Source organism: Pelobates fuscus, chromosome 9 (genome assembly GCF_036172605.1).
Source record: "Pelobates fuscus isolate aPelFus1 chromosome 9, aPelFus1.pri, whole genome shotgun sequence".
Taxonomy (NCBI): domain Eukaryota; kingdom Metazoa; phylum Chordata; class Amphibia; order Anura; family Pelobatidae; genus Pelobates; species Pelobates fuscus.
Genome location: NC_086325.1, coordinates 164,258,521 through 164,283,263, shown reverse-complemented (window position 1 = coordinate 164,283,263; position 24,743 = coordinate 164,258,521). Strand labels below are relative to the sequence as shown.

Below are 24,743 nucleotides of genomic sequence, written 5' to 3'. Positions count from 1 at the left end.
TCTTTTTAATGTTTAGCATGTGTTCTCTTATTCTCGTACATAATTGTCTTTTTGTTCTGCCCACGTATTGGAGTCCACACGGGCATTCCAGTACGTAGATTATGTTTGTGCTTTTGCATGTAATGAAATCTCGAATTTTAAATATTTCATTCTTATTATTCATCCTAATGATCTCATGGATACCTGTCGTGGAAGTATTTTTACTGGTCCTGCACGCAATGCATTCATTGCAATAGAAGAAACCTCTCTTTTTCATTCCTAATACTTCCTGCTTGCTCATTTTTAAATGATTATTTGTTAACTTATTCTTAATGTTCCTGGCTCCTCTAAAAATTATCCATAATTATCCATAAAAATTATCCATAAATTATCCATAATTCTCTGCCTGGTTCATGCTCACTTGGATTGTTAGGAGTTTTAGGTCAGCAGCGGCTGGCTTGACTGAAGCTCAACCCAGATTTAATGACGCTGACCTCTCCTAGATAATCTACTAGTTGAAGAAATAGCTAAAATGACAATGAAGGGGGAAGTTATCATCATGGGTGACTTTAATCTTCCTGATGTAAATTGGAAAACAAAAATAGCTACTTGTGCCAGGAGCACACATATTCTAAACTCCCTACTGGGATTGTCTCTAAAACAAGTCGTTGAGGAGCCAACTCGTAAAGAGGCCATACTAGATTTAGTGTTAACAAATGGAGATTTGGTATCAGATATTACTGTAGGTGAAAGTTTAGGATCCAGTGATCATCAGTCAGTGTGGTTTAATATAAGAACAGTGACTGAGTCACACCACACAAAAACAAAAGTTTTAGACTTTAGAAAAACAGACTTTTCCAAAATTAGAATATGTGTAAAGGAGTCATTATCAGACTGGAGCAATTTAAATGGAGTCCAAAAGAAATGGGATTATTTAAAAGTTGCACTACTGAAGGCAACAGAAAATTGCATTAGGCTTGTCAGTAAAAGCAAAAAATTCAAGAAACCACTGTGGTACTCCACAGATGTAGCCAAAATAGTAAAAAACAAAAAGTTAGCATTTAGTAATTATAAAAAAACCCAGAGTGAGGAAGACAGAATGACCTATAAGATTAGGCAGAAAGAGGCTAAGCAAGTTATAAGAGCTTCCAAATCACACACAGAAGAGAAAATAGCACAGTCAGTAAAAAAGGGGGACAAAACCTTTTTTAGATACATAAATGAGAAAAGAAAAGTAAAACAAGGATTAGTTAGATTAAAAACAAAAGAAGGAAGGTATGTAGATGAGGATAAAGGTCTAGCTGACTGCCTCAATGAATATTTTTGTTCGGTATTTACAGATGAAAATGAAGGAAAGGGACCTCAGTTAAGAAAAAGGATAAATGAGTCATTTATTACACGTGAGTTTACAGAGGAAGAGGTTCTATTTCAACTGTCAAAAGTAAAGACAAATAAGTCAATGGGACCTGATGGAATACACCCAAAGCTATTAAAAGAGCTTAGTGGTGTACTAGCAAAACCATTAACAGATTTATTTAACCAATCATTGATAACAGGAGTAGTCCCAGAAGATTGGAAGTTAGCGAATGTTGTGCCCATTCACAAGAAAGGTAATAGGGAGGAGTCGGGCAACTATAGGCCAGTAAGCCTAACTTCAGTAGTGGGGAAAGTGATGGAAACCATGTTAAAGGATAGGATTGTTGAACATCTAAAAACACATGGATTTCAAGATCAGAGACAACATGGGTTTACTTCAGGGAGATCATGCCAAACTAATCTTATTGATTTTTTTGATTGGGTAACTAAAATTATAGATCAGGGTGGTGCAGTAGACATTGCTTACCTCGATTTCAGTAAGGCTTTTGACACTGTTGCACATAGAAGGCTTATCAACAAACTACAATCTTTGAGTTTGGATTCCAATATTGTTGAATGGGTAAGGCAGTGGCTGAGTGACAGGCAACAGAGGGTTGTAGTCAATGGAGTATATTCGAAGCTTGGGCTTGTCACCAGTGGGGTACCTCAGGGATCTGTACTTGGACCCATTCTCTTTAATATTTTTATTAGTGATATTGCAGAAGGTCTTGATGGTAAGGTGTGTCTTTTTGCGGATGATACTAAGATATGTAACAGGGTTGATGTTCCAGGAGGGATAAGCCAAATGGAAAATGATTTAGGTAAACTAGAAAAATGGTCAGAGTTGTGGCAACTGACATTTAATGTGGATAAGTGCAAGATAATGCATCTTGGACGTAAAAACCCAAGGGCAGAGTACAGAATATTTGATAGAGTCCTAACCTCAACATCTGAGGAAAGGGATTTAGGGGTGATTATTTCTGATGACTTAAAGGTAGGCAGACAATGTAATAGAGCAGCAGGAAATGCTAGCAGAATGCTTGGTTGTATAGGGAGAGGTATTAGCAGTAGAAAGAGGGAAGTGCTCATGCCATTGTACAGAACACTGGTGAGACCTCACTTGGAGTACTGTACACAGTACTGGAGACCCTATCTTCAGAAGGATATTGATACCTTAGAGAGAGTTCAAAGAAGGGCTACTAAACTGGTTCATGGATTGCAGGATAAAACTTACCAGGAAAGGTTAAAGGATCTTAACATGTATAGCATGGAGGAAAGACGAGACAGGGGGGATATGATAGAAACATTTAAATACATAAAGGGAATCAACACAGTAAAGGAGGAGACTATATTTAAAAGAAGAAAAACTACCACAACAAGAGGACATAGACTTAAATAAGAGGGGCAAATGTTTGAAAATAATATCAGGAAGTATTACTTTACTGAGAGGGTAGTGGATGCATGGAATAGCCTTCCAGCTGAAGTGGTAGAGGTTAACACAGTAAAGGAGTTTAAGCATGCGTGGGATAGGCATAAGGCTATCCTAACTATAAGATAAGGCCAGGGACTAATGAAAGTATTTAGAAAACTGGGCAGACTAGATGGGCCGAATGGTTCTTATCTGCCGTCACATTCTATGTTTCTATGTTTCTATGTTTCTATGTTTCCTTTCCTGCCTTTATACAGATATACAAATTGAATACAAGTGACCAGAGATTTCACTGTAATATAATGACTCATCTTGAGACTGCTATTATATTCTGTGATACTCACCCAGCTAGGTTCGACCCCAAATGCTCTAGGACCGTGTTTCCCAAACCAGTCTTTAAGACCCACCAACAGTCCAGGTTTTGTTGGTATCTCCATTGTAATAAAAAAGGGAAATACATAAATACTGGGATGTTGGTGGGCCATGAGCACTGGTTTGGGAATGACTGGTCTAGGAAGTAAAAGTTTCCGTAAGGCATAGTTTGAATAAAAGGTAAAACATACCTCCCAAGTGTCCCAATTTAGGAGGGACAGTCTCTAGTTTGGACCCAAATCTCACAGCCCCTCTTTTCACTTCTAATGTCACTTATTTCTAGGATCTGTATTGTTGGTGTGTCTGAGTGTATAACAGAGCTCCACAGCAATAATACTCCCAGTAATGTGTCTGTGTATAACAGAGCTCCACCGCAATAATACTCCCAGTAATGTGTCTGAGTGTATAACAGAGCTCCACAGCAATAATACTCCCAGTAATGTGTCTGAGTGTATAACAGAGCTCCACTGCAATAATACTCCCAGTAATGTGTCTGAGTGTATAACAGAGCTCCACAGCAATAATACTCCCAGTAATGTGTCTGAATGTATAACAGAGCTCCACAGCAATAATACTCCCAGTAATGTGTCTGAGTGTATAACAGAGCTCCACAGCAATAATACTCCCAGTAATGTATCTGAGGGTATAACAGAGCTCCACAGCAATAATACTCCCAGTAATGTGTCTGAGGGTATAACAGAGCTCCACAGCAATAATACTCCCAGTAATGTGTCTGAGTGTATAACAGAGCTCCACAGTAATAATACTCCCAGTAATGTGCCTGTGTGTATAACAGAGCTGTACGGCAATCTGTCTTTAAACTACAATAAATGTGTTTTATTAGAAAATAAGATACATTGTTCTTCTGAATTAGATTTTAGTTGCATATTTTTTTTTAAGACCTCTAAAATATCTCAGGACAGCACAGCCCTTGGCCACACTCCCACGCTTATCCCTAAAATGAAAGTGTCCCTCTTGTCCATTTGAAGTGTTGGGATGTGTGGGTTAACTAATACACAGTGAGTCACTGTATACAAGAAATAGATTCTATGGTCAGCATATTTAGAGAGAGACCAGGGATGAAAATTTCCAATCTGTTTTAGAAATGCGATCTGTTAAGGCAGCGTATGTAACATTTTTGGGATGTGTCCAGGACGGGAGACGCCTCTGCTGGTCCCTTGGTGCAGATCACAGATGTGATTATTACGACTATGTTTGGGGTTTATTATGGCAGAGGTTGTTTCTTAGAAATGGTCGAGGAGGAATACGAACAGGGAGTGGGCTGTTCGAAGTGGGATTGGAAAAAAGACATCTTGTCAGTAGGAGACGCAAAGCGTTTTATATTTCCTTTTTATCGTGATCAATCTTCTTCTGCTAAGATCATCACAGTGAGGCTTCTAAATGAATGTTTGTATTCATAGACTGTTAGCTACTTTCATCAAACCCTTTTTCCCCACGTGTCTATAAATATTTAATATTTTGTATATCAATTACTTGTCAAATATCCCCTTTCTATAATTGTAAAGTGCTGCAGAATATGTTGGCGCTATATAAATGATGATAATATTCGGGGTGCATTTGTGTGTGCGTCAGTGCATTCGTGTGCATGTTTTGTCTACGCACATCCGCTGTAGAAGTTACGTTGCTTAAAGTGTTCTGACAACTTAACTACTGCAGAGATCTTTAGAACGCTATAGTGGTTAAGTGTCCTTTAAAATCATTCTTTCTTTTTTCTTTAATAATGTATTTAAATGAAAGTGTTCTGCTGTGTAGCAACCTGTATCTATTTATCAAAGTGTATTACAGAGAGGGCTGTCAGGTCCACCAAGTTTGTCTGGTCATATTTCACAACTACTTTCTATTGGGGTGGTGCATGAAAAGTGCTGCCCTTCAGAACGTGATAAGCATATTTCAGAAAAGAAATCAATTTATTGCTCAAAGATTAATCCTAAATGATCTGATTTGATAAGTATATTAATGTCCTTCCTGCAGTAAATGAATTCCAGGTGATATTGGGCAGAACTGTTCATGTAATTCCCACCAGCAGGAAGAATATATATGTGTCCAGGAAAGCTTGGTGGAGTTGGGCTAATCTGTGTTGTGCTATAAATGAACGGACTTTGAGCTTTTAAGGATTATTTGGAAGATAATGAGTTTTAAAGAAATGACAACTCACAGCGCAACATTCAGGCAAAACTAGACTAAACACTGCAGACTTTTTCAAGATTGATTGTTTTGTCCTGAATGTTCCACGTTGGTTAAAAACGAATATTGCCTCATTACTTATTGGATAAAACCCTCTCTTGAAATTTATATATTTTTTACTTTGGTTTTCTGCACAAATAATTATTTGTCCAGATTCTCCAGTAAACAACATATTTGTTTTATAACCCCAATATTACTGCTTCTAACTTTCAAAATAATAATTTTTATTTTATTAATTTTTTAGGGCAGTCCCCGCGATGTGCGAGTCTTCGCTGCTTTGCTCCGAGCCCTCCAGTCCCACCCCGTACTATGGAGAATCTTCAGACACTTATTACCAGGTAGATCGGTGGCAGAAGTTACGCACGGCAGTCAGGAAGCTGGAATTCTGGGAGAGTTTCAGTGCGGAGTTAATTGGTAGTGGGTTCTTTTCCAAGGTGTACAAGGTAGGTCATTCTAGTGATTTTGTTGTTTTTGTTTAAAAAAAGAAAGAAAAATCTATTTTTTTTGAATAAAAATATCACTCATTCAGTGTGTGGCGTCCCTCTAAAAAAATGTTAAAACCACATTCAGAATGTAAAAAAAAAATGGCTACAAATTGCATTTAATATTTTCATTTGTTTATTTATTATATTTGTTTATTGACTTAATTATTTTGCCTTTTATACATTTGATTGTATGTGGTGTCTAAAGAATCTAGAATATTTCTCAGAATGCTGCTGCTCCCATACTGATTGGCGGCTAATTGTCTGTGTTTTGGATTATTACAATTGTTTGTATCAGGAAACAAAATACCCCGAATGCCATTCTACCGGACAGAGCCAGTGTTTCTCTCTCCAAGACCCCGAGGCCAGAGAAAGATTTCCTTTTATTACCCTGCAATGTGTCTGTCTGTAATTCTCAAGGTGTCTGTGTATCATAAAAAGACTGTCTAACCCAGTCACACTAGTGTGTGCGCGGCCTTCACGTGCTGTAAGGTGCCCCGTCCAGTGATTCCCAGGTAACCAGAACAGTCTAAAACAGTCAGTCATTTTCTCCCACGGCGCCGGGTCATGATGCCTCAGGTAGTAAAACTTCTGCTTTCATTTCTAAGGTACAACCTTTTCTGAGTCAGAGAGACACACGTGCACTTTGACAGGTGTTGTTCAAACATAACAAAGGTTACAAAACTCTAAAATAAACATGATAATAGCAGGTCTTTTATAGAGGAAACTGTGCAGATTTTCACAGACTGAACATTCATCTTCCAGAGTCCATATTCTGAACCCTGTAGCTCTAAATAGACTGAATACGGATCTCTGCAGCTCTCCATAGACTTAATTCTGAATCCTGCTTGTCTCCATAGACCAGGGATATGCATCCTTCGACACAGATGCATTCCACAACAGAACAAAGGTTGCCTACCACTGCCATAGAGTGAACCCTGCAGCTTTCCATAGACTGAACATTAAACCCTGCGGCTCTCCGCCGACTGGAACCCCCGCAGCTCTCCGCCGACCGGAACCCCCGCGGCTCTCCGCAGGCTGAACCCCCGCGGCTCTCCGCAGGCGGAACCCCCGCGGCTCTCCGCAGGCGGAACCCCCGCGGCTCTCCGCAGACGGAACCCCCGCGGCTCTCCGCAGGCGGAACCCCCGCGGCTCTCCGCAGGCGGAACCCCCGCGGCTCTCCGCAGGCGGAACCCCCGCGGCTCTCCGCAGGCGGAACCCCCGCGGCTCTCCGCAGGCGGAACCCCCGCGGCTCTCCGCAGGCGGAACCCCCGCGGCTCTCCGCAGGCGGAACCCCCGCGGCTCTCCGCAGGCGGAACCCCCGCGGCTCTCCGCAGGCGGAACCCCCGCGGCTCTCCGCAGGCGGAACCCCCGCGGCTCTCCGCAGGCGGAACCCCCGCGGCTCTCCGCAGGCGGAACCCCCGCGGCTCTCCGCAGGCGGAACCCCCGCGGCTCTTCATACACTGACCAGTGAAACATGGAGGATTTTGAGCAAATCATTGATACTCTAAGCAAACTTGCCATTTTCTCGAGAGATAACCCAGGTTCAATTAATTAACCTAGTTAGTTAATTTATGGATTAATGTTAGTCTTGTGAATACAGCTCTAGATCACTGGCGTTAATAAACCCAGCCTTTGCAACTCTGCTTAAATTTAACAAATCTCAGTTTCTTGAGATGCTTAACTCTGCCATTGTGGATTGAATCCTATCCAGTTTTTCAGACAAATGTCCACCTAGTGCCTAGTTCCCTCTTTGCAGAGACCAAAATAAGTCACTGCTCGTTTTGTAAAAGTGTAAATAAAGTTTGGTGAAAATAATCGCACCTGTTCTAAATTAGTTTACTTTATTTGACAGAAACCAAGAAAACAATAAACAATCGATGTATTGTTCAACCAGGACAATTAACAATATATCCCCTAGTTTTCTTACCAGCAAGGATTCCCACAAACATTTCTCCTACCGTACAATGTAATTTATTTACCAAAGGTGTGACCTGCTACTGAATAGAACATATAAAAACACATATTACAGTTTGGAGATTTCTCCTGCTCATCGTTTGCGTACTTTTTGAAAGAAGCGACTGGTGCTTTTTAATATTCCTTTACGGATATTTTTTGTGAAATCGTAATATCTGCCAAATTCGTCCAAATCATTAGGGGGGAAATCTTGTTTGACCTGTCAGCACACATGGTGTTTCAAATGGACAATTAAAAGTTATTTGAAGATGATGTGATGTTTACAAGCAGATCCTAGATCTTCATTAGGGGGTCAGGATTAGGGGGTCAGCTCCCTCTCAGCTGGTTGATGAAATCACCACAATATGGAAGTCCGGTAAAAAAAACGATCTGCTTTATTACATCTTAATATATGGATAAAATACAAATCCGGTGCTACACGTTTCGTCTTGTATAAGACTTCCTCAGGGACCCAGCAGTAAAAATAAATTCATACAGATATAATAAATCCTAACAAAGGACAAATAGTGTATAACCCTTCCCTTCAAAGTCCTTCCTGATACATGGCTTTCCTCCGATCCCATTGGTGGTCCAATGGGTGTCTTCAATGATGTCCAGCTGTTCCAGGGAATCCCAAAGTTGATTTTCCCAGGTTAAACGTACCCGTATGTCTTCACTTCCGGGTGACTTATGTGTTCCAACAAGTGGCCATTATGCGTTTCACCTTCGGTAGTTTCTATTGCCCATCATACATTGACATGAGCATAACAATAAATAGATCTCAGGGAATCCTGCAGGGCTCAAATTTTTTTACCATTTCCGGAGTCCAGGCTTCCATATTCCATATTGTGGCGATTCCATCAATCAGGTGAGAGGGAGCCCGGGACTTACCCCCCAACCATCTAACGGGAGGCACCTTAAGGCGACTTTACCATCTTCATCTTGGCGCAGTTTTATTGCATCACTAACTGCTTTCTGTACACATATTTCTGTTATACGGGATACGGTCTAGAATATCCAGAGAGGAAGCTGTTATATTACATTGAGAAAAGTAATTTCCTTTTAAGACACTTTTAGGACACTATTTTCTAGAGGTGTGGGTTTAGACACCCTCTGTCTTTTTGCTATATATAGTTATAGAGAAATGGCAGTAGATACGTGGAATAACCTTCCAGTGGGAGCAGTAACAGTGATATAGAAAGGGTAGTAGATACCTGGAATAACCTTCCACTGGGAGCAGTAACAGTGATATAGAAAGGGTAGTAGATACCTGGGATAGCCTTCCACTGGGAGCAGTAACAGTGATATAGAAAGGGTGGTAGGTACCTGGAATAGCCTTCCAGTGGGAGCAGTAACAGTGATATAGAAAGGGTAGTAGATACCAGGAATGGCCTTCCAGTGGAAGCAGTAACAGTGATATAGAAAGGGTAGTAGATACCTGGAATAGCCTTCCAGTGGGAGCAGTAACACTGATATAGAAAGGGTAGTAGATACCTGGAATAACCTTCCACTGGGAGCAGTAACAGTGATATAGAAAGGGTGGTAGGTACCTGGAATAGCCTTCCAGTGGGAGCAGTAACAGTGATATAGAAAGGGTAGTAGATACCAGGAATGGCCTTCCAGTGGAAGCAGTAACAGTGATATAGAAAGGGTAGTAGATACCTGGAATAGCCTTCCAGTGGGAGCAGTAACACTGATATAGAAAGGGTAGTAGTTATCTGGAATAGTCTTCCAGTGGGAGCAGTAACAGTGATATAGAAAGGGTAGTAGTTATCTGGAATAGCCTTCCAGTGGGAGCAGTAACACTGATATAGAAAGGGTAGTAGTTATCTGGAATAGTCTTCCAGTGGGAGCAGTAACAGTGATATAGAAAGGGTAGTAGTTATCTGGAATAGCCTTCCAGTGGGAGCAGTAAAGGCTGACCTAATGGAATTGAAAAATGCTTTGACTATGTATAATGCTGACTTAATAACTAGCAAGATCACCTTGATGTCTAATCATGTGCTGACCCAGGGCCCAGTTTTTTTCCATTTATGGCTGTTAATTTTAGATTTATTTTTTTCCCCTTTTCTATCAATGCAGCTTGGGTTGTTCACCCACTTTATCACAATGATCTGACTGATATTTTGAGATTTTTCCATTTGGCATCAATGCAGCTGGAGCTGTTCTTCCAGCTTGTCTAATGTTTGCCTGTCAGAGAACAATGTGCCTGTTTGTGTGGATGTGTGTGAGTGTGTGTGTGCGCGCACGTTGTACAATGCATGTAATTCACAAACCTTCATCTGATGCGTCGCTGCCCTGGGCGGTGTGCACATGCTGTGTGATAATGGAAATGGACGCAAAAAGATAAAAATAAAATTATAAATGTATTCTTCCCAGAATGCCTCACTGGTCCTTACATTAGTGATAGTATTTTGGAGGGGTGCCATGCTTATTACATTGTGAGGTACCCCGGTTGGCGCCTGTACATTTTGCTTTAGTACCGTTGCTATATCCAGTAATTCTGGATCAGGTAGCTCGACCTTTTTGAGCTACCGGTATATAAGAGTTGTATAACACAGCCCATGTGAGGAAAAGTGTATATATACATTTTTATTTTACAATTTTTTATTTTTTTTTACGGGTTATACTTTTTCATATGACTTTATTTATTTATTTATTTTTTTTTCATATTTTGATTGACTGCACACACCATATGCCCTCAGGTGTTCTAACGGTCTACCACAGTGAGTTTGAATACTCTGATGAAGCACGTATAATCATGTCAAGAGCCGCTAGGCACAAACATTTCTCACCCTTCCTGTCTTACCCTCCTGTTGGGATGCTTGGGTTGGGGCATAGGAGAAACAAAAAGTACCCTGCCCCAAAATAAAAAAAATAATAAAACCCCAAAATAGTAATCCTGTAAACAAGGCTAGGCACACAGGAAAGTAAATGTGAAAAAAAAAATCAAACAAAACACAAAACCACATTAATTTGTAGTGTATCTCGTTTGCAAAACAAAATGGAGCCTGTAGACAGCCGTCATTCTATGCCTGAGTTTGATGCAATTCCAAAATGGCCGCCCGCACACTGAAATCCTTACAGATCACATGTGGCGATTGCAATGAAACATACTGTAGGTTGGCTCGATGGAATCAATATCCATCTGTTATGGGGAAAAAAATGACCAAACTACCAATAAATAGCTGTGCTGGGTTACCGTGGGAACCTTGGATTGCATTCTGCGGTTTGTTCTTCCATATTATAATGATGGCACGCTCTCGTAGTCAACAACCGCTATTCAGGTGTTTGGAAATTTTAACTCCCATCACTCTCAGCAATTCTTGCTTGTTGTTTTAGGTATACTAAGTCGAGAATATCGTCGATAACAGCCATATCTTGGCAGTTGCATCTACAGCTATTGACGAGACAATTCCTATGACCCTCAGCTGGCTGGCTAACCGTGATGGGTTTTGTTGTATACATAGAACACCTTATATGTGGGTCCTTGGCAGCCAATGCAGTCCTGTGAGGTTTGGGGCCCCTTACACAGCTCACACTATCCTTAGCCAGATGGTGCATTGTACAATTATAGTCATTTTTTTTTTATTTCCTCTAGACTGCATTGTTAAAGAACTATATTTTCCTCTTGTTAAAGTAGTTGTGTATTAATCCTGTTTTAAACGGAGACATCTCACCCACTCCACATTTAATGCATGGGATCAATGTAGTACGAGCCTGGAATCCTCATAGCTGCTGGGTTTAGGCTGGGCCAGCTAGCCAATCATTGTTTCGGCTTCCTTTTGGCCACAGCTTCATATGCACTTCTGATCGGCATTGCCAGGTTGCACCTGCTGTCCTGAGATCTAGAACCCTGCACCTGTGCACCAGAGACTTCACACAGTGGTGATGGTACTATACTCTACCTATTCAAAACAAAAATACATACAAGAATTCAGAATTGATTTTCTGATGTGCATGGTTTGTGTTTTTTAGGTTGTTTGTTTGAGTGTTCCTTGGTTAGCTGTACACGGGGATATATTGATTCTTCCCTCTTATGACCGGATTCAAAGCAGAGTATTTTGTGTGTTCTCTAGTGCAGAACGACTGATCGATTTGTGGGTCTGGCAGGAAATGGGCCTTACGTTGCGGTGACTTTTAGTACGAAGGTTTTGTCCGAAACCAGCCATATCCTTCCTGCTGACATTGGATACATGGGACGCTGTGTGCAAAGTGTACAGGAAGGACCCAAGGTCAGCGTGCTCGCCTCTGCCCCTTGGGAACCAGGAATATTTTTTATAGATCTGACTATAAAAGATTCTTCAAATTTAGCAGCAATTTTTTAAAAGCAATTCTAGATATTCCAGCTATAGGATGTTATTGTTTGATTCTATTCCACTAGACTCTTAAAGTCTGTCTCAGAAAATAATTCAACTCTTTCTTGCATACAGCAGGACTAATTTGGTTAAAACACAACCCTGAAATCTGTATTATTTTGTTTCAATTGCCACAATCCCACCTGCATTACGGTGTGCCGGGACACACCTTGGACTCCCCTGGAGCACCTCATTTACTAGTACAGGTTACACATTTCACGTTGAGAACATATTGGAGTGCAAGCTCTCTAACCCAGAATGTGATACTGTTTTCCAACTGGAGAACCCCTTGGCTGGATTGCAATTAATTGTGAGCAGATCAAGATTCTGTTTTTTATTCTTCCCTATCTTCCTTGTCTTCTGATGAGTTGGTCGTTGAACATTTTGCACACTTTCCCCCCGTGAATGTCCCACCCTGCACAGATGTTTTATTACTTTATCTTAATTCTTAAGGAAAATGGAAACATGTTTTGATTCTTCCAATAGACGTTTGATTTATGTTAACCCTCCCTGTATTGTGTTCGATACAATACTCCTACACAGCGCAGCCTAAATGTTTAAACAAAGATCCCTGGCAAATCATGCGATTTTCCATTAACTTCAAAGGGCATCCTATCTCCATAGTGTATGAATAAATATGCTGTGTAATACGATCTTCAAAAAGGGATATTACAACAATTCAATGGCTCATGTTTAGATGTTGATGAATCCTTTGTGGGTGCTTTAAAGGTACGGTAAATGCTTCTGAGTCGTATTTATGTTAATCTTTGAATGAATGTTCTTGTTATCTTCCTTAGTAACGGTCTATAACAGTGCTTAGATTTTTTTTTATATTGTTATTGCTGGGGCAGTGCATTGGTTTATTTACTAAACACTGAATCGGAGTGAAATTCTTGCAAATGTTAGGGGGAAAATCTGGAAAAATTCTCTTAGTGTTGTATTCATAGTTGGACTATTGTTTTACAGTTTTGTCTTCAATGCAGTGAATACACCCATAGAGAAACATGTTCTGCACCATCATACAGTGTATCGTAATGGTTCCTCTTTAAGATGTGTTTAAACAAGAATTAGACTCAGATACCCGTGATGTCATGACAGTATACTAATATCGACTTCATTCGCGGTGATAACAGTAGTAGTCGCTACAGCAAGTAACAATGAATTCTGCGTTAAATTTAGCAGATTATATCCCAGGCAGGGCCGGTGCAAGGATTTTTGCCGCCCTAGGCAAAATAAAAATTTGCCCCCCCCCCCATGGGACATTACAATGCCCCACCCATATGATCTGCCATATGAACTAACTCCAGTGCTGCACACTGTGTTTACATTAAAAAGCCTGCAGGGACAGGCTATAGACACTGGAACCACTTCATTAAGCTGCAGTGGTTCTGGGGACTATAGTGTCCCTTTAATGTGAGGTTAATTAGAGATTAGTGTCACTAATAATATACTAGATTGCCTACTTACAACCAGATGAGGATGATGATGGGCTCTAGCTGCAGTCTGGCTCCACTGGTCTGGTGTAAAACCGGATCTCTGGAGGCTGTTTGTAACTGCAGTCACAAAATTCAATGTTCTGGGAGAACAGGAACCAGCTCCATTTTTTGGGGCCCCTTACACAGCTCAAGGTCTGGGCCCCAGGGCCTGACGGTGAGTATGCCCATAAGGCCCACCCATAAGTCCACCTATATGTTCCACCCATTAAATTCGCTCACAGGGAGTGTAGTGTGTAGGGGATGTGTTATGTGTTATTGTAGAGGATCTAATGTGTGTGCTTATGGAATGTAGTGTATAGGGATACCAGTTTGTGTAGGTGATGCAGTGTGTCTGTGTGTAGTGGAAGCAGTGTGTGTTTGTGGTTATGTGTAAGGGATACATTGTGTGAATCTGTGTTTGTATGTATAAGGGATGCAAGGTGTGTGTAAGAAATGCATTGTTTCTGTATGTATGTAAGAGAAGCAGTTTGTGTGTGTGTGTGTTTGCATGTGTGTGTAAGGGATGCATTGTGTGTTTCTGTGTATGTATATGAATAGGGATGTATTGTGTGTGTGTGTGTGTGTGTGTAGTGTGAAAGAGCTCTCCCTTCTGTTCCTTAGTGGTGTCTCCTCTCCCCTCCACCCTCCCTTAGGGGTCTCTTCTCACACCCACCCACCCTCCCTGTGTTCTCCTCACCTCCCCTTCTCCTCATCTCCCCTTCTCCTCACCCCCTCTCCTGTGTGTCTTTTCACCTCCCCCCCATGTTCTTCTCACTCCCCCCTCCCTGTGTTCTTCTCACCACCCCCTCTCCTCACCCCCTCCCTGTGTTCTTCTCACTCCCCCCTCCCCGTGTTCTTCTCACTCCCCCCTCCCTGTGTTCTTCTCACCTCCCCCTCTTCTCACCCTTTCTCCCTGTGTTCTTCTCACTCCCCCCTCCCTGTGTTCTTCTCACTCCCCCCTCCCTGTGTTCTTCTCACCTACTCTCCCTGTGTTCTTCTTACTCCCCCCTCCTCCCTTTCTTCTTACTCCCCCTCCCCCCTTTCTTCTTACTCCCCCCTCCCCCCTTTCTTCTTACCCCCCCTCCCCTCTTCTTCTTACTCCCCCCTCTCCCCTTCTTCTTACTCCCCCCTCTCCCCTTCTTCTTACTCCCCCCTCCCCTCTTCTTCTTACTCCCCCTCCCCCTTTCTTCTTACTCCCCCCTTTCTTCTTACTCCCCCCTCCACTTGTCTTCTTCTTACTCCTCCTTCCCCCCTTTCTTCTTACTCCCCCCCTTTCTTCTTACTCCCCCCTCCCCTCTTCTTCTTCTTCTTACTCCCCCCCACCCCTCTTCTTCTTCTTACTCCACCCCCACCCCTCTTCTTCTTCTTACTCCACCCCCACCCCTCTTCTTCTTCTTACTCCACCCCCACCCCTCTTCTTCTTCTTACTCCACCCCCACCCCTCTTCTTCTTCTTACTCCACCCCCACCCCTCTTCTTCTTCTTACTCCACCCCCACCCCTCTTCTTCTTCTTACTCCACCCCCACCCCTCTTCTTCTTCTTACTCCACCCCCACCCCTCTTCTTCTTCTTACTCCACCCCCACCCCTCTTCTTCTTCTTACTCCCCCCACCCCTCTTCTTCTTCTTACTCCCCCCCACCCCTCTTCTTACTCTCCCTCCCCCTTCATACTCCCCCCTCCACTTGTCTTCTTCTTACTCCCCCCTCCACTTGTCTTCTTCTTACTCCTCCTCCCCCCTTTCTTCTTACTCCCCCCTCCCCTCTTCATACTCCCCCTTACCCCCTTTTTTACCCCCCTCCACTTGTCTTCTTCTTACTCCACCCCTCCCCTTGTTTTCTTACTCCCCCACCTTCCCTCTTCTTCTTACCCCCCCTCCCATCTTTCTTACCCCCCCTCCCCCAGTTCTCCACCTAACCTCACTTCCCCTGTAGCGTGGCCGAGGTCCTCTGCGGTCCGCGGTACAGGAGTTTCAGTTTCCTGTACCCGGACGGACTGATAGGAAGTGCACACTAAGTGTGCACTTCCTGTCAGTCCGGCTGGGTCGCGGACCGGAGAGGAGCTCGGCCACGCTACAGGGGAGGTGAGGCAGTGCAGCAGCCGCCTGAGCGCTCTCTATAGAGCGCTCAGGTGGCTGCAACCTTTAAAGGGCCGGCGATGGGGGCGCAGGGGGCCCCCTCCTATATGGCGCCCTAGGCGGCTGCCTAGTTCGCTTTATAGGAAGCGCCGGCCCTGATCCCAGGTTGTTGCCAGGGGTAGAATAGAAACAGCAGAGAGGAGTTGTCTATATTGACGGCACAAACACACCATTCCTCAAACAGATCAAATCTCTATTGTTACGATTTCCTGCTGCTCTATCAGTCGGTTCTGCTGCTGATTCCATAAGTCACTTCTGGATACACTGTAGCATAAGTAGCGAACACATTATACCCATCTCAAAGTATGGTCCTTTGCTTTACAGGTTGACCCCGGGGCAGGATCGAAGCCCATGGTGGTGAAGATTTATAAAAATGAAGTGGATGAGGAAGTGGTTGTCCGAGAGATAAGTCTTTTGCAGAAGTTATCTCATCCAAACATTGTAAGGTAGGTACCTTTCACCAGTTACTGTATTTTTGTATGTGTCTGTATCTTCTAATGTTCCGCCTTGACTTGCTTCTGGTGGAAGTCAACATTTTGTGAGTTTTCGAAACACGTCACTATATTTTCTGTGACTCCTAAATAAATTAGACTCTTGTAGATTACAGACGATGCATGAATAAAATATCAGTCATTTTCAAATACGAAGGCACAAAGCTGAAAAAAAAAAATCCTGACCCCTGATTGTACACGACTTTGTTTTGGGGTTTGCTGTTGGACATTTAAGTCGCAAATTTGACATGATTTTGGAACAAGCATGATTTCCCAAAATTCTATATTCGAGTTTGAATGACAAACTATAAAAGTCAATTTAAGGTGTCCCAATCTGTTTATATTTTAGGTACCTTGGAATATGTGTGAAAGATGAAAAGCTGTATCCAATATTGGAGGTAAGCAGAAGAAATGCTTTCATATTTCATATAAATATATGTGATTGGAATGAGTAGTATTTGCTATTGTTTTTTCCTCTCTAGATATTTATGCTATGTTTTTATACTTGCTTTCTCTGTCAAATCATAAACACTGGAAATCACTAAATTGACCCTCTGGTCATAAACCTCTTTAATTTGGCAAATTACCCTGTATTTACCGAGTTTAGTATGGAACTGGTGTTATATTTGGTATATTCAGTATTGAAAGCATAGTTATACGGTACAGATACTGAGAGAAGCAATGATGTAATGTGTAAATGATACATTTGGAATTCAGAATTAAATAGTGTACAATAAAAACATGGTCAGTGCAAAGTGTTGCCCTTGAGATTATGTCTGTTGAGAAAAGTTCCATCACTCTTAAGGCAGATAAAAGTAAATCTATGAAAGAAATACAATCTAAAAAAAAATTAAAAATGTAGAGGACTTTTAGTAACTGTTTCTTCTCTTCTTTTAGTATGTGAATGGTGGGTGTGTAGAAGAATTACTAGCATGTAAAGAAGTTGCCCTTAGCTGGAAAGAGAAGGTGGACTTGTCCTGTGACATTAGCCGGGGCATGGTCTATTTACACTCTAAAAATATCTACCATCGCGACCTCAACTCCAAGGTATATGGTAGGCTATTGTCTAACGTTTTTGAATCTGAAAATGCATTCTTCAAATTTGTAAATAGATTCTCAGGTCCAGAAAGAAGCTGCAGGCAGCTTTAAGCAGAACCTTCAGTGTTGCTTGTGGTCCAAAATTACATTAGTTCTTCTTTGTGCTGGCAGAAATTGTTTACGTTCTAATTTACAAATTTGGCTCAATCAATACTCAATCAATCATAGGCATAGACCTCTATGCAGTAAAATGGGCTGATGATTTAGTGACAGGGGAAAGAAGGAGAACCCTTCTCCAGGCAATTCTCCTGCTCACCATCATAGATATTCCACCAGCAAGTGCCTACTTGGAAAATATAGGAGCGGAGTAACTAATAAGACTCTGTTCTGATGCTAGTGGGCTGCTAGCCATTAAGGATGATTGGCCTGCTTTCTGGAAGTGTCCCTAAGGAAGGCCATTTGCTGTTCAGAATGAGAGCGGGGGTTAACATAGTGTAATAACCAAGGACCTCCACATATGACAGTGCTTAAAGTGACTTGATGGGTTGACTTCCAAATCTTTCAAGATTCCTAGAGCCAATTCTCTTTTCTGGATTGTTTTGTCATTTACTTTCTAGAACTGTCTAATCCGGGTGACACATCGAGGCAGGGAAGCTTTGGTAACAGATTTCGGCCTTGCCCGGGAAGTGGTGGAGCCAGCCCTGAAGAATGGTGAAAGGAAACTTTCTCTGGTGGGATCTGCTTTCTGGATGGCTCCCGAAATGTTGCGTGGAGAACCCTATGATCGAAAGGTTGGTTCCTCTTTTTTCTTAAATCACAATTTAATCAGCTGTTTATTTATCTTTTATAGCAGCAATTGCCAAGAGAATGGTGTTTTAGGACTGTGACTCTCTAAATAGTCTCCAAAAACCATAGAAGATTCAAGGATGGGGTATTTTCCATTCCTGCACATATTCAGACTGATTTACTGCAATAAACAATCCAGGGAAAGATAATAAAACCCGACTAGTAATAAAAAGTAAAGGGAAAAAAAATCAGTTTATTCATATATCCTTCTGAGTTCTTATCTGCATTTAATTCAAGGTCTCAACAAACGTATCACTTGGCAAATATGTACATAAGAGCTACAATATGAGCTACAGCGCTGCTAGTCCTTCGATTGTTCAAATAATGAGTTTAGAACATGCGCACGTCCCGTCATATAACCCTTCCACCTCATTAACTCAGACCATAAGGGGAAAATAATTGGAATATTTGTAACTTCCTTCCCTAGGTTGACGTTTTCTCTTTTGGGATCGTATTATGTGAAATCCTTGGCCGAATTCCCGCTGATCCGGAGATTCTGCCACGAACTCGGGTACGTATGATCCTGTATACAATGTACTGCTCCTTGTCATCCATGGTCGACCCACTGTCTCTCTCATCCTTTTGGCACACATTGGGTTACGTGCAGGAAACGTAAAATGTATCTTCTCGAAATCACTTTCCCCAGGGGTAGTGGAGTGTGTCTGCTTTTAATTGTCTCTGCAGAAACCTCTTGGAATGCAGCGTAGGGAGGATATTGTAATAACAACGTGTGTGTTAAAAGGATCCTCTGGGAGATATTAAATGGAATATTTTATAGTAATACATACATCTATTGGTCACTGCTGCAATTTGGCACATGAAGTACTTTACTAACTCAAAATACTCGCCAACTGCAAAAGACCTGTTTTGCAGATTTATATAAAAAAAATATTTTTTTGGGAAAAAATAAATAAATAAAAAATGCTGTACATCTGTCCCAAACCCCCCCCCCCCCCCAAAAAAAAAAAATGCAAATTGGGGTTAAGTGGAAAGGGGGCTGATGAATAGAGTTACGATTGTGGTTTTGGTTTTGTTGTTTTACGCTGTTTGTTTATTTTCAGGTTACGAATGCCTTTTGCCTTGTATCATTATTGTTTTACATTGGTTAGATCACAATTAACTTCTCCCGCACATTGCAGCAAGATGTGTTGACCTCTGTCCTTTCTGTTACAGGATTACGGTCTAGATGTGGTTGCTTTCCAAGAGCTGATTAAGGATTGTCCTAAAAGAGTCCTGGATTTAGCCGTCAGCTGTTGTCGGGTAATAGACTTGAGTGGATTTCTGTTTCTTTTATTCTTTAGCCTGGGTTTTTCTCTGGGAACTAGTCACGAAGCACTAATTTGTGGTGACTGAAGAACTGACTTGAAATTTTAAAGGAACACTCCAAGCACTATAACCACTTTAGCACACTGTGGTGGCTATGGTGCCCCCCCATTCTATGCAGTCATACCATTTTACCTCTGGCCTGCCAGGCGTTTCTCCCCACCTCCAGCTGACATAGAGCGAGATGTGTCTGTCTGAGCTAAGCCTGGAGGTCCAGGGCTTTACAACTTTGACTGAGAGTGATTGGCTTACGTTCTCAGCCAGTGATTTAGACCTGCACTCTAGTGCTTAGCTCAAGAGCGCTAAATTACGTTTTTAAGCAGGAGGTTCCAGCTCTTTATTGGTTACAGTGGAGGCGGGGAGCAGGGCACGGTGGAGTGCAGAGAAGAGGGAAGACCCGTTCTAAAAGATGCACACATAAAAAGGAACCGTCTCATCCCATGGTTTGTGTCACTTTGCTTACCTATACCCTATATTTAAAGGGACACTCCACTGCCTAACTACAAACAAATATTTATTTAGTAAATATCCTCAATCGCGGTCGTCAGCTCTGCCCTTTGCAGAGTGGAGACACAGCAACAATGTTTCAATGGCTCCTCCCCTAGCGCAATGCATCCCCTGCCTCAACTGGATTGTGATGCCACTTTCGGAATCGTTTATATATGCTAAAAACACCAAATGGAAAGAAACGTGTTTTTTGCATTACTTAATAAAGCATGAAATATGGGCCTCGGTTTTAATATTTTTGGATAAGTATTTAAAAAATAATTTTATTATAATATTAAAATATCTAGAATAATATATATATAATATGAAAAAAAAATCTATAAATAAAAAAAATTTATTCAAATGTTTAAAATAAAAATTCCCAAAGTCGTTACGTTTTCATATATCTCACTATCTCCCTCTTTTTATCTTGTACCTCACACTAATGATTTTATATTCAGTTGGGTTACCACCATTTAGGGAGTTTAGTTTTTTCCTGCTTGAACCACCCACTCGCCATACTCTTCCTTGGCCAGTGGGTTACTGTCACTTTGTATTTCTTTTTAAAACTTATTATAAAATTATTTAAAAAATGTATTTGAAAAGCCTAAATAACTTAAAAAGCTTATCCTACGTATTTAACCGAGGTCAAGGTGTGTTACATTGCTTTGAAATGGTTCACTGATGTTTCAAAAGGTAATTCATATTCTCTGCTAGCCCGTGACTATCGCAGAGGATTCTGGGGATAGTAGTCCTAAACAACTAGGGGGTGTGCTTTGTCACTTAGCCTGGGTTTGACATTCGTGAATGTTATTTCTCTTTAATTAAAGGAACAAGCAAGAACCCTAAAGCACTTAAACTTATTGAATAGCTTTATGTGTGAAGAGTGCACCCGTTTTTTATTTTTTTCTTTATGTTGCAAAAAGTACAGATTTTTGGTGCATTATGTAGTTTGGCGACAGGACACCTGATGCTATCCCTCTTTTTATTTTGACAGCTTGAGGCCTTTAAGAGACCGTCATTCAGTGAAGTCCTTGATGAGCTTGAAGACATTGCAGAGGCTTTAGAATCACAGACAATACTTCAAGATTCTGGCTGAGGTTTAATCGCTGGACTCTCTCTCACTTGTAAATAAATGTACAAACCCCTCCAGGTTAAAGGACAGATTTTTTTTCTGGGGGGAAATGTGTATAAATAAGAATACAGAACCTGGTATTTATTGAATTTGACTGGGCTATATTTTTGTGAATTTTTGTTTTCTTTTATATATGTGGTATTGTCACAAACCTCAACAAATGATCTTCTTGCCGCACTGGGCGTGGCTTGCACTGATTGGCCTGCGTTCAGAACTTGACGCCCCTGGCAACTCATGAAAAGGTCATGTTAACTACATGTTCTCATTGAGTGGCATTATGGTTTTTTTTAATGTACAATTTTGTTGCTACATTTTTTAGCAGTTTGACTCCAGAGATCCTACCTCTACTGTAAAAGCATCGCACTCATTTCAACTTAAGAGACTCTGTCACCAATATTCTGTAAATCGAATGAAACTCCAGCTCGTGCAGAATGCTATAATATTCCGTTTTTTAATCATGCGTTTTATATACCTCCGGATTCATACAGTGCTTTATAAACTGTGCTCACTTTGGATGCTTTGAAAATCTGATGTTCATTTAGAAGCTCTAATGTTCCCTGTGTTGGCCCAAGTTAATAGTCAGTAATGTGAGATAATAAACATAGAACTCCGAGGAGAGTCCAGAAGTGTATTTAAAGTTGTAGCGTTTTACTGCTGTGATTAGACCTCCGTTATAAAGAGAGACTTCATGGGTAGAGATCCAAAGGAAAAACCAAACCCTGGTATTTAACCTGCAATCTGAGTGGCTGCTTCATGCTGTCCACCAATTAAAATACAGCTGGAATTAAAAATCCACGAACGGGAATAAAATAATGGTAACTCGACATTGGCTGTGAAATGCATACTTCCTGGGGCAATATTCAAAGAGTTGGTTCCGTGACTTTTACAGCTATTTTTGAACATAATTCTATTTTATATCATCTGTATGTAATTAGAAACACCGTGTTGGCCTCTAAGTCCCCATGGCAGGGTCATCTATCACATCCACTTGACAAAAGTTGTCTTTTCTCAAATTTAGCAACTATTTAATAGTGTTTTGCATCGATTTCCATACTGCCTGAGGTGCCTGAGTCCTAGAGTTAGGCAAGAATAACATTTTCACTCAGAAATGATTGCATTTCTAGTCCTCTGGAGACAATTCAGAGTTTTGTGAATAAAACCCATAGTGACATTTAACATTTGGATCTCCTAATCTTTAGGCGGTATCAGGATTAATTTTACAGTTTAGTGCAAACATTAGGAAACAGTGATTGAAGAAAATAGCTGGTTTTAGAATTCATTTGTTGTCCCTTTCAGACTTTAGCCAGGAATATGTCCCTCTGTCATTTGGAGCCTACACAGATAGCGGGGCCCCCGATACGGCAGAGAAACTCACCATGCTCTTATTTACTGATCAATATCTCTGGTGCCTTAACTATTGGTTGATTCCACGCTTCCACAAACTTATATCCTGTTTATGTGATAAGAAGATTATTACCATTTTTGAAATATAAAAAATACAGCCAAGTAGGTCCATCTGCAATCGGTGATAAGATAAATTGATAAACTGATGGGATCTGAAAAAGGACACGGGACTGGACTGTTTAATGATGCGTTATGGAAACTGGTATCTTCCTGCCATTCATTATTGGACCGGCACCGGGAATGTTTCATCTGAAAAAAGGGCAAGATGGGAATCGCTGGCAAACACCTGGTCAAGTCATGCCAGAAAAAACAAAACAAAGTTGTTTGAGTTTTGGACATCAGTGTTGCTCTCATGTACACCATGTCTTACTGTTTGCTTTTATATGTTTTTGTGTATTAAAAAACAAACCAGGGGGCGGGGCCTGACAGCCAAGATGGCTGGTCGCATACTCATGGATCTCCCACAATGACGGCTAAAAGAGAGCTGCTAAAGAGAGATCTAAAGCAACCAGCGGCAAACAGAGACCGGGTACGAGCAGAGCACGATAAAAGCAACCGATTGACACCAGCCCGGCACCTGAGCGCTGCAGGAAAACTTGCACCGGCCATGCGGCCTACAACAGAGCGAAGCCTGGAAACTGGGGGAGGCGGACGATCTCCTGACCCGGGCCGAGCTCATACACGACAGCACGCTTCAGCCCTGCAACCCCCCCCTCTGGACCGGTGGGGGACATCCCGGTCCTCGCTGGGACCCATCACCCCAGCACTTCTGCCTACCCAAGCGAAGAAGCCCGCACCCACACAGAGAAGCCGGGGCCCAACAAAGATGGCGACGCTACACACGAAGAAGCACTCGCCTTCCACGCCACCCACGGACACAATAGAATTCTTCCGCAAGCTCTGCACCTACCTGTGGGTAAAACTTAAAGCCAGAACGCAACCCTTCACACTGGCGGTGAAAGAGGCTGCAGCCTGGATCCGCCCGACGACTCGCCGTCGCCTGCGGTGGAACATACCACGCGGCCCTAGCGGGACCACCCGACAGGAAAAGAGAAGAGGAGCAGTGTGGCGGAAAGCGACACAAGGCACCGTCCTCAAGCCCAAGCATGGAACCCGCCGGTGTACTCGACCCGCCCATCACCCTGCGGTCCCGGCAACACTCACCTCGCATGCCACAACCCAGCGCGAGGGGACCGGCGGAGCTATCAGCGACCCCACTTGTGCCACAACAGGGCGAGGGTCCGACCGGCAGGGAACCTACCCACGGCCAGACGGGAGAACACCGAAGGGACGAGCGCCTCGACGCAACAGCACATCCACCACTCCGCCATGCGAGCGGGCTACCCCCGGGCGGGACCACCCAATGATGGACACATCGAAACACCCGGTGGGTATAGGCTGAACGGGATAGGCTCTCAGGCAACTGGCGCGGGACTCTGGCTCCTGCCTTATACACCCCACGGGACAAGGCCACCGCTGGAAATACCACACAGCCCAAACATTCGCATCATGGCATCTTGAACTGGGGACACCTAAACTCATATTGCACTGACTAGCCGTGCAGGTTATCTGTTATTAGTTATTAGATTGCAGCTAAGCTATTGTCTTATGCCTTATATACCTCACAAACGTTAACTATGATTTCACTTCTGTCACGTACAATCTACACCGAGACATGCTAGGCTTAACTCTAATGTTCCTAACGGACACCGTTCCGCTCCTAGCAGTGTTTCTCATGCTGTTGCCTACATAAGTTAAATATGAGGAGAAAAAGTTTATTCTTATTAAAAATGCTTCACTCTAACTAAGAAGTTAGAAACCAGTACTAGATGTTGAAACTGCACAGCCTGTAATCTGACGAGCACATAATATTTTTATTTTCTGTTTTTATATGCATTGTGCTTTCCATATGTATACTTCATCCTCCTCATGTATAGACAGTATCGCTGATAGCCAGTACAAATTGCTCTAAGAAATTTGCCTAGCATGCTTATACCTAGATGTTACCCAGCATCTGAACGCACATCTTCATGGATAGATTACTGTACTGCGATAAACGTTTATAGCTCAGGCAGTAGCTCAGCGAGCCTCCTCACTGTACCGAACGACACCTAGCTGGTTAACCCTTTGTTGTTCTTAACTTTACTCACTTTTAAAGAAAATCGTCTAGACCTAGCATATTTACACACTGTGCATACCAGTATAGCGTTTCGCTTCACTCTACTCATGCACTCAGCAGATATGCACTCTGATACCTTAACAGAATAGCGATGC

The 24,743-nt window shown here is 42.1% G+C and overlaps 1 protein-coding gene across 3 annotated transcripts in view; it reads left to right on the top strand.

Annotated features, from left to right (window-relative positions):
* Positions 1 to 21,095, top strand: part of LOC134573283 (dual specificity testis-specific protein kinase 1-like) — a 47,132-nt gene extending 26,037 nt beyond the window's left edge. For all 3 annotated transcript variants that reach the window (XM_063432942.1, XM_063432941.1, XM_063432940.1), the window contains 8 exons: positions 5,586 to 5,784; positions 16,071 to 16,192; positions 16,587 to 16,635; positions 17,135 to 17,284; positions 17,893 to 18,066; positions 18,549 to 18,632; positions 19,295 to 19,381; positions 20,928 to 21,095. In XM_063432942.1, coding sequence (XP_063289012.1) covers positions 5,599 to 5,784; positions 16,071 to 16,192; positions 16,587 to 16,635; positions 17,135 to 17,284; positions 17,893 to 18,066; positions 18,549 to 18,632; positions 19,295 to 19,381; positions 20,928 to 21,029 — 954 coding nt within the window. In that variant the 5' untranslated portion in view covers positions 5,586 to 5,598 and the 3' untranslated portion in view covers positions 21,030 to 21,095. The remainder of the gene's footprint in view (positions 1 to 5,585; positions 5,785 to 16,070; positions 16,193 to 16,586; positions 16,636 to 17,134; positions 17,285 to 17,892; positions 18,067 to 18,548; positions 18,633 to 19,294; positions 19,382 to 20,927) is intronic.
* The last annotated feature ends 3,648 nt before the right edge of the window (positions 21,096 to 24,743 follow it).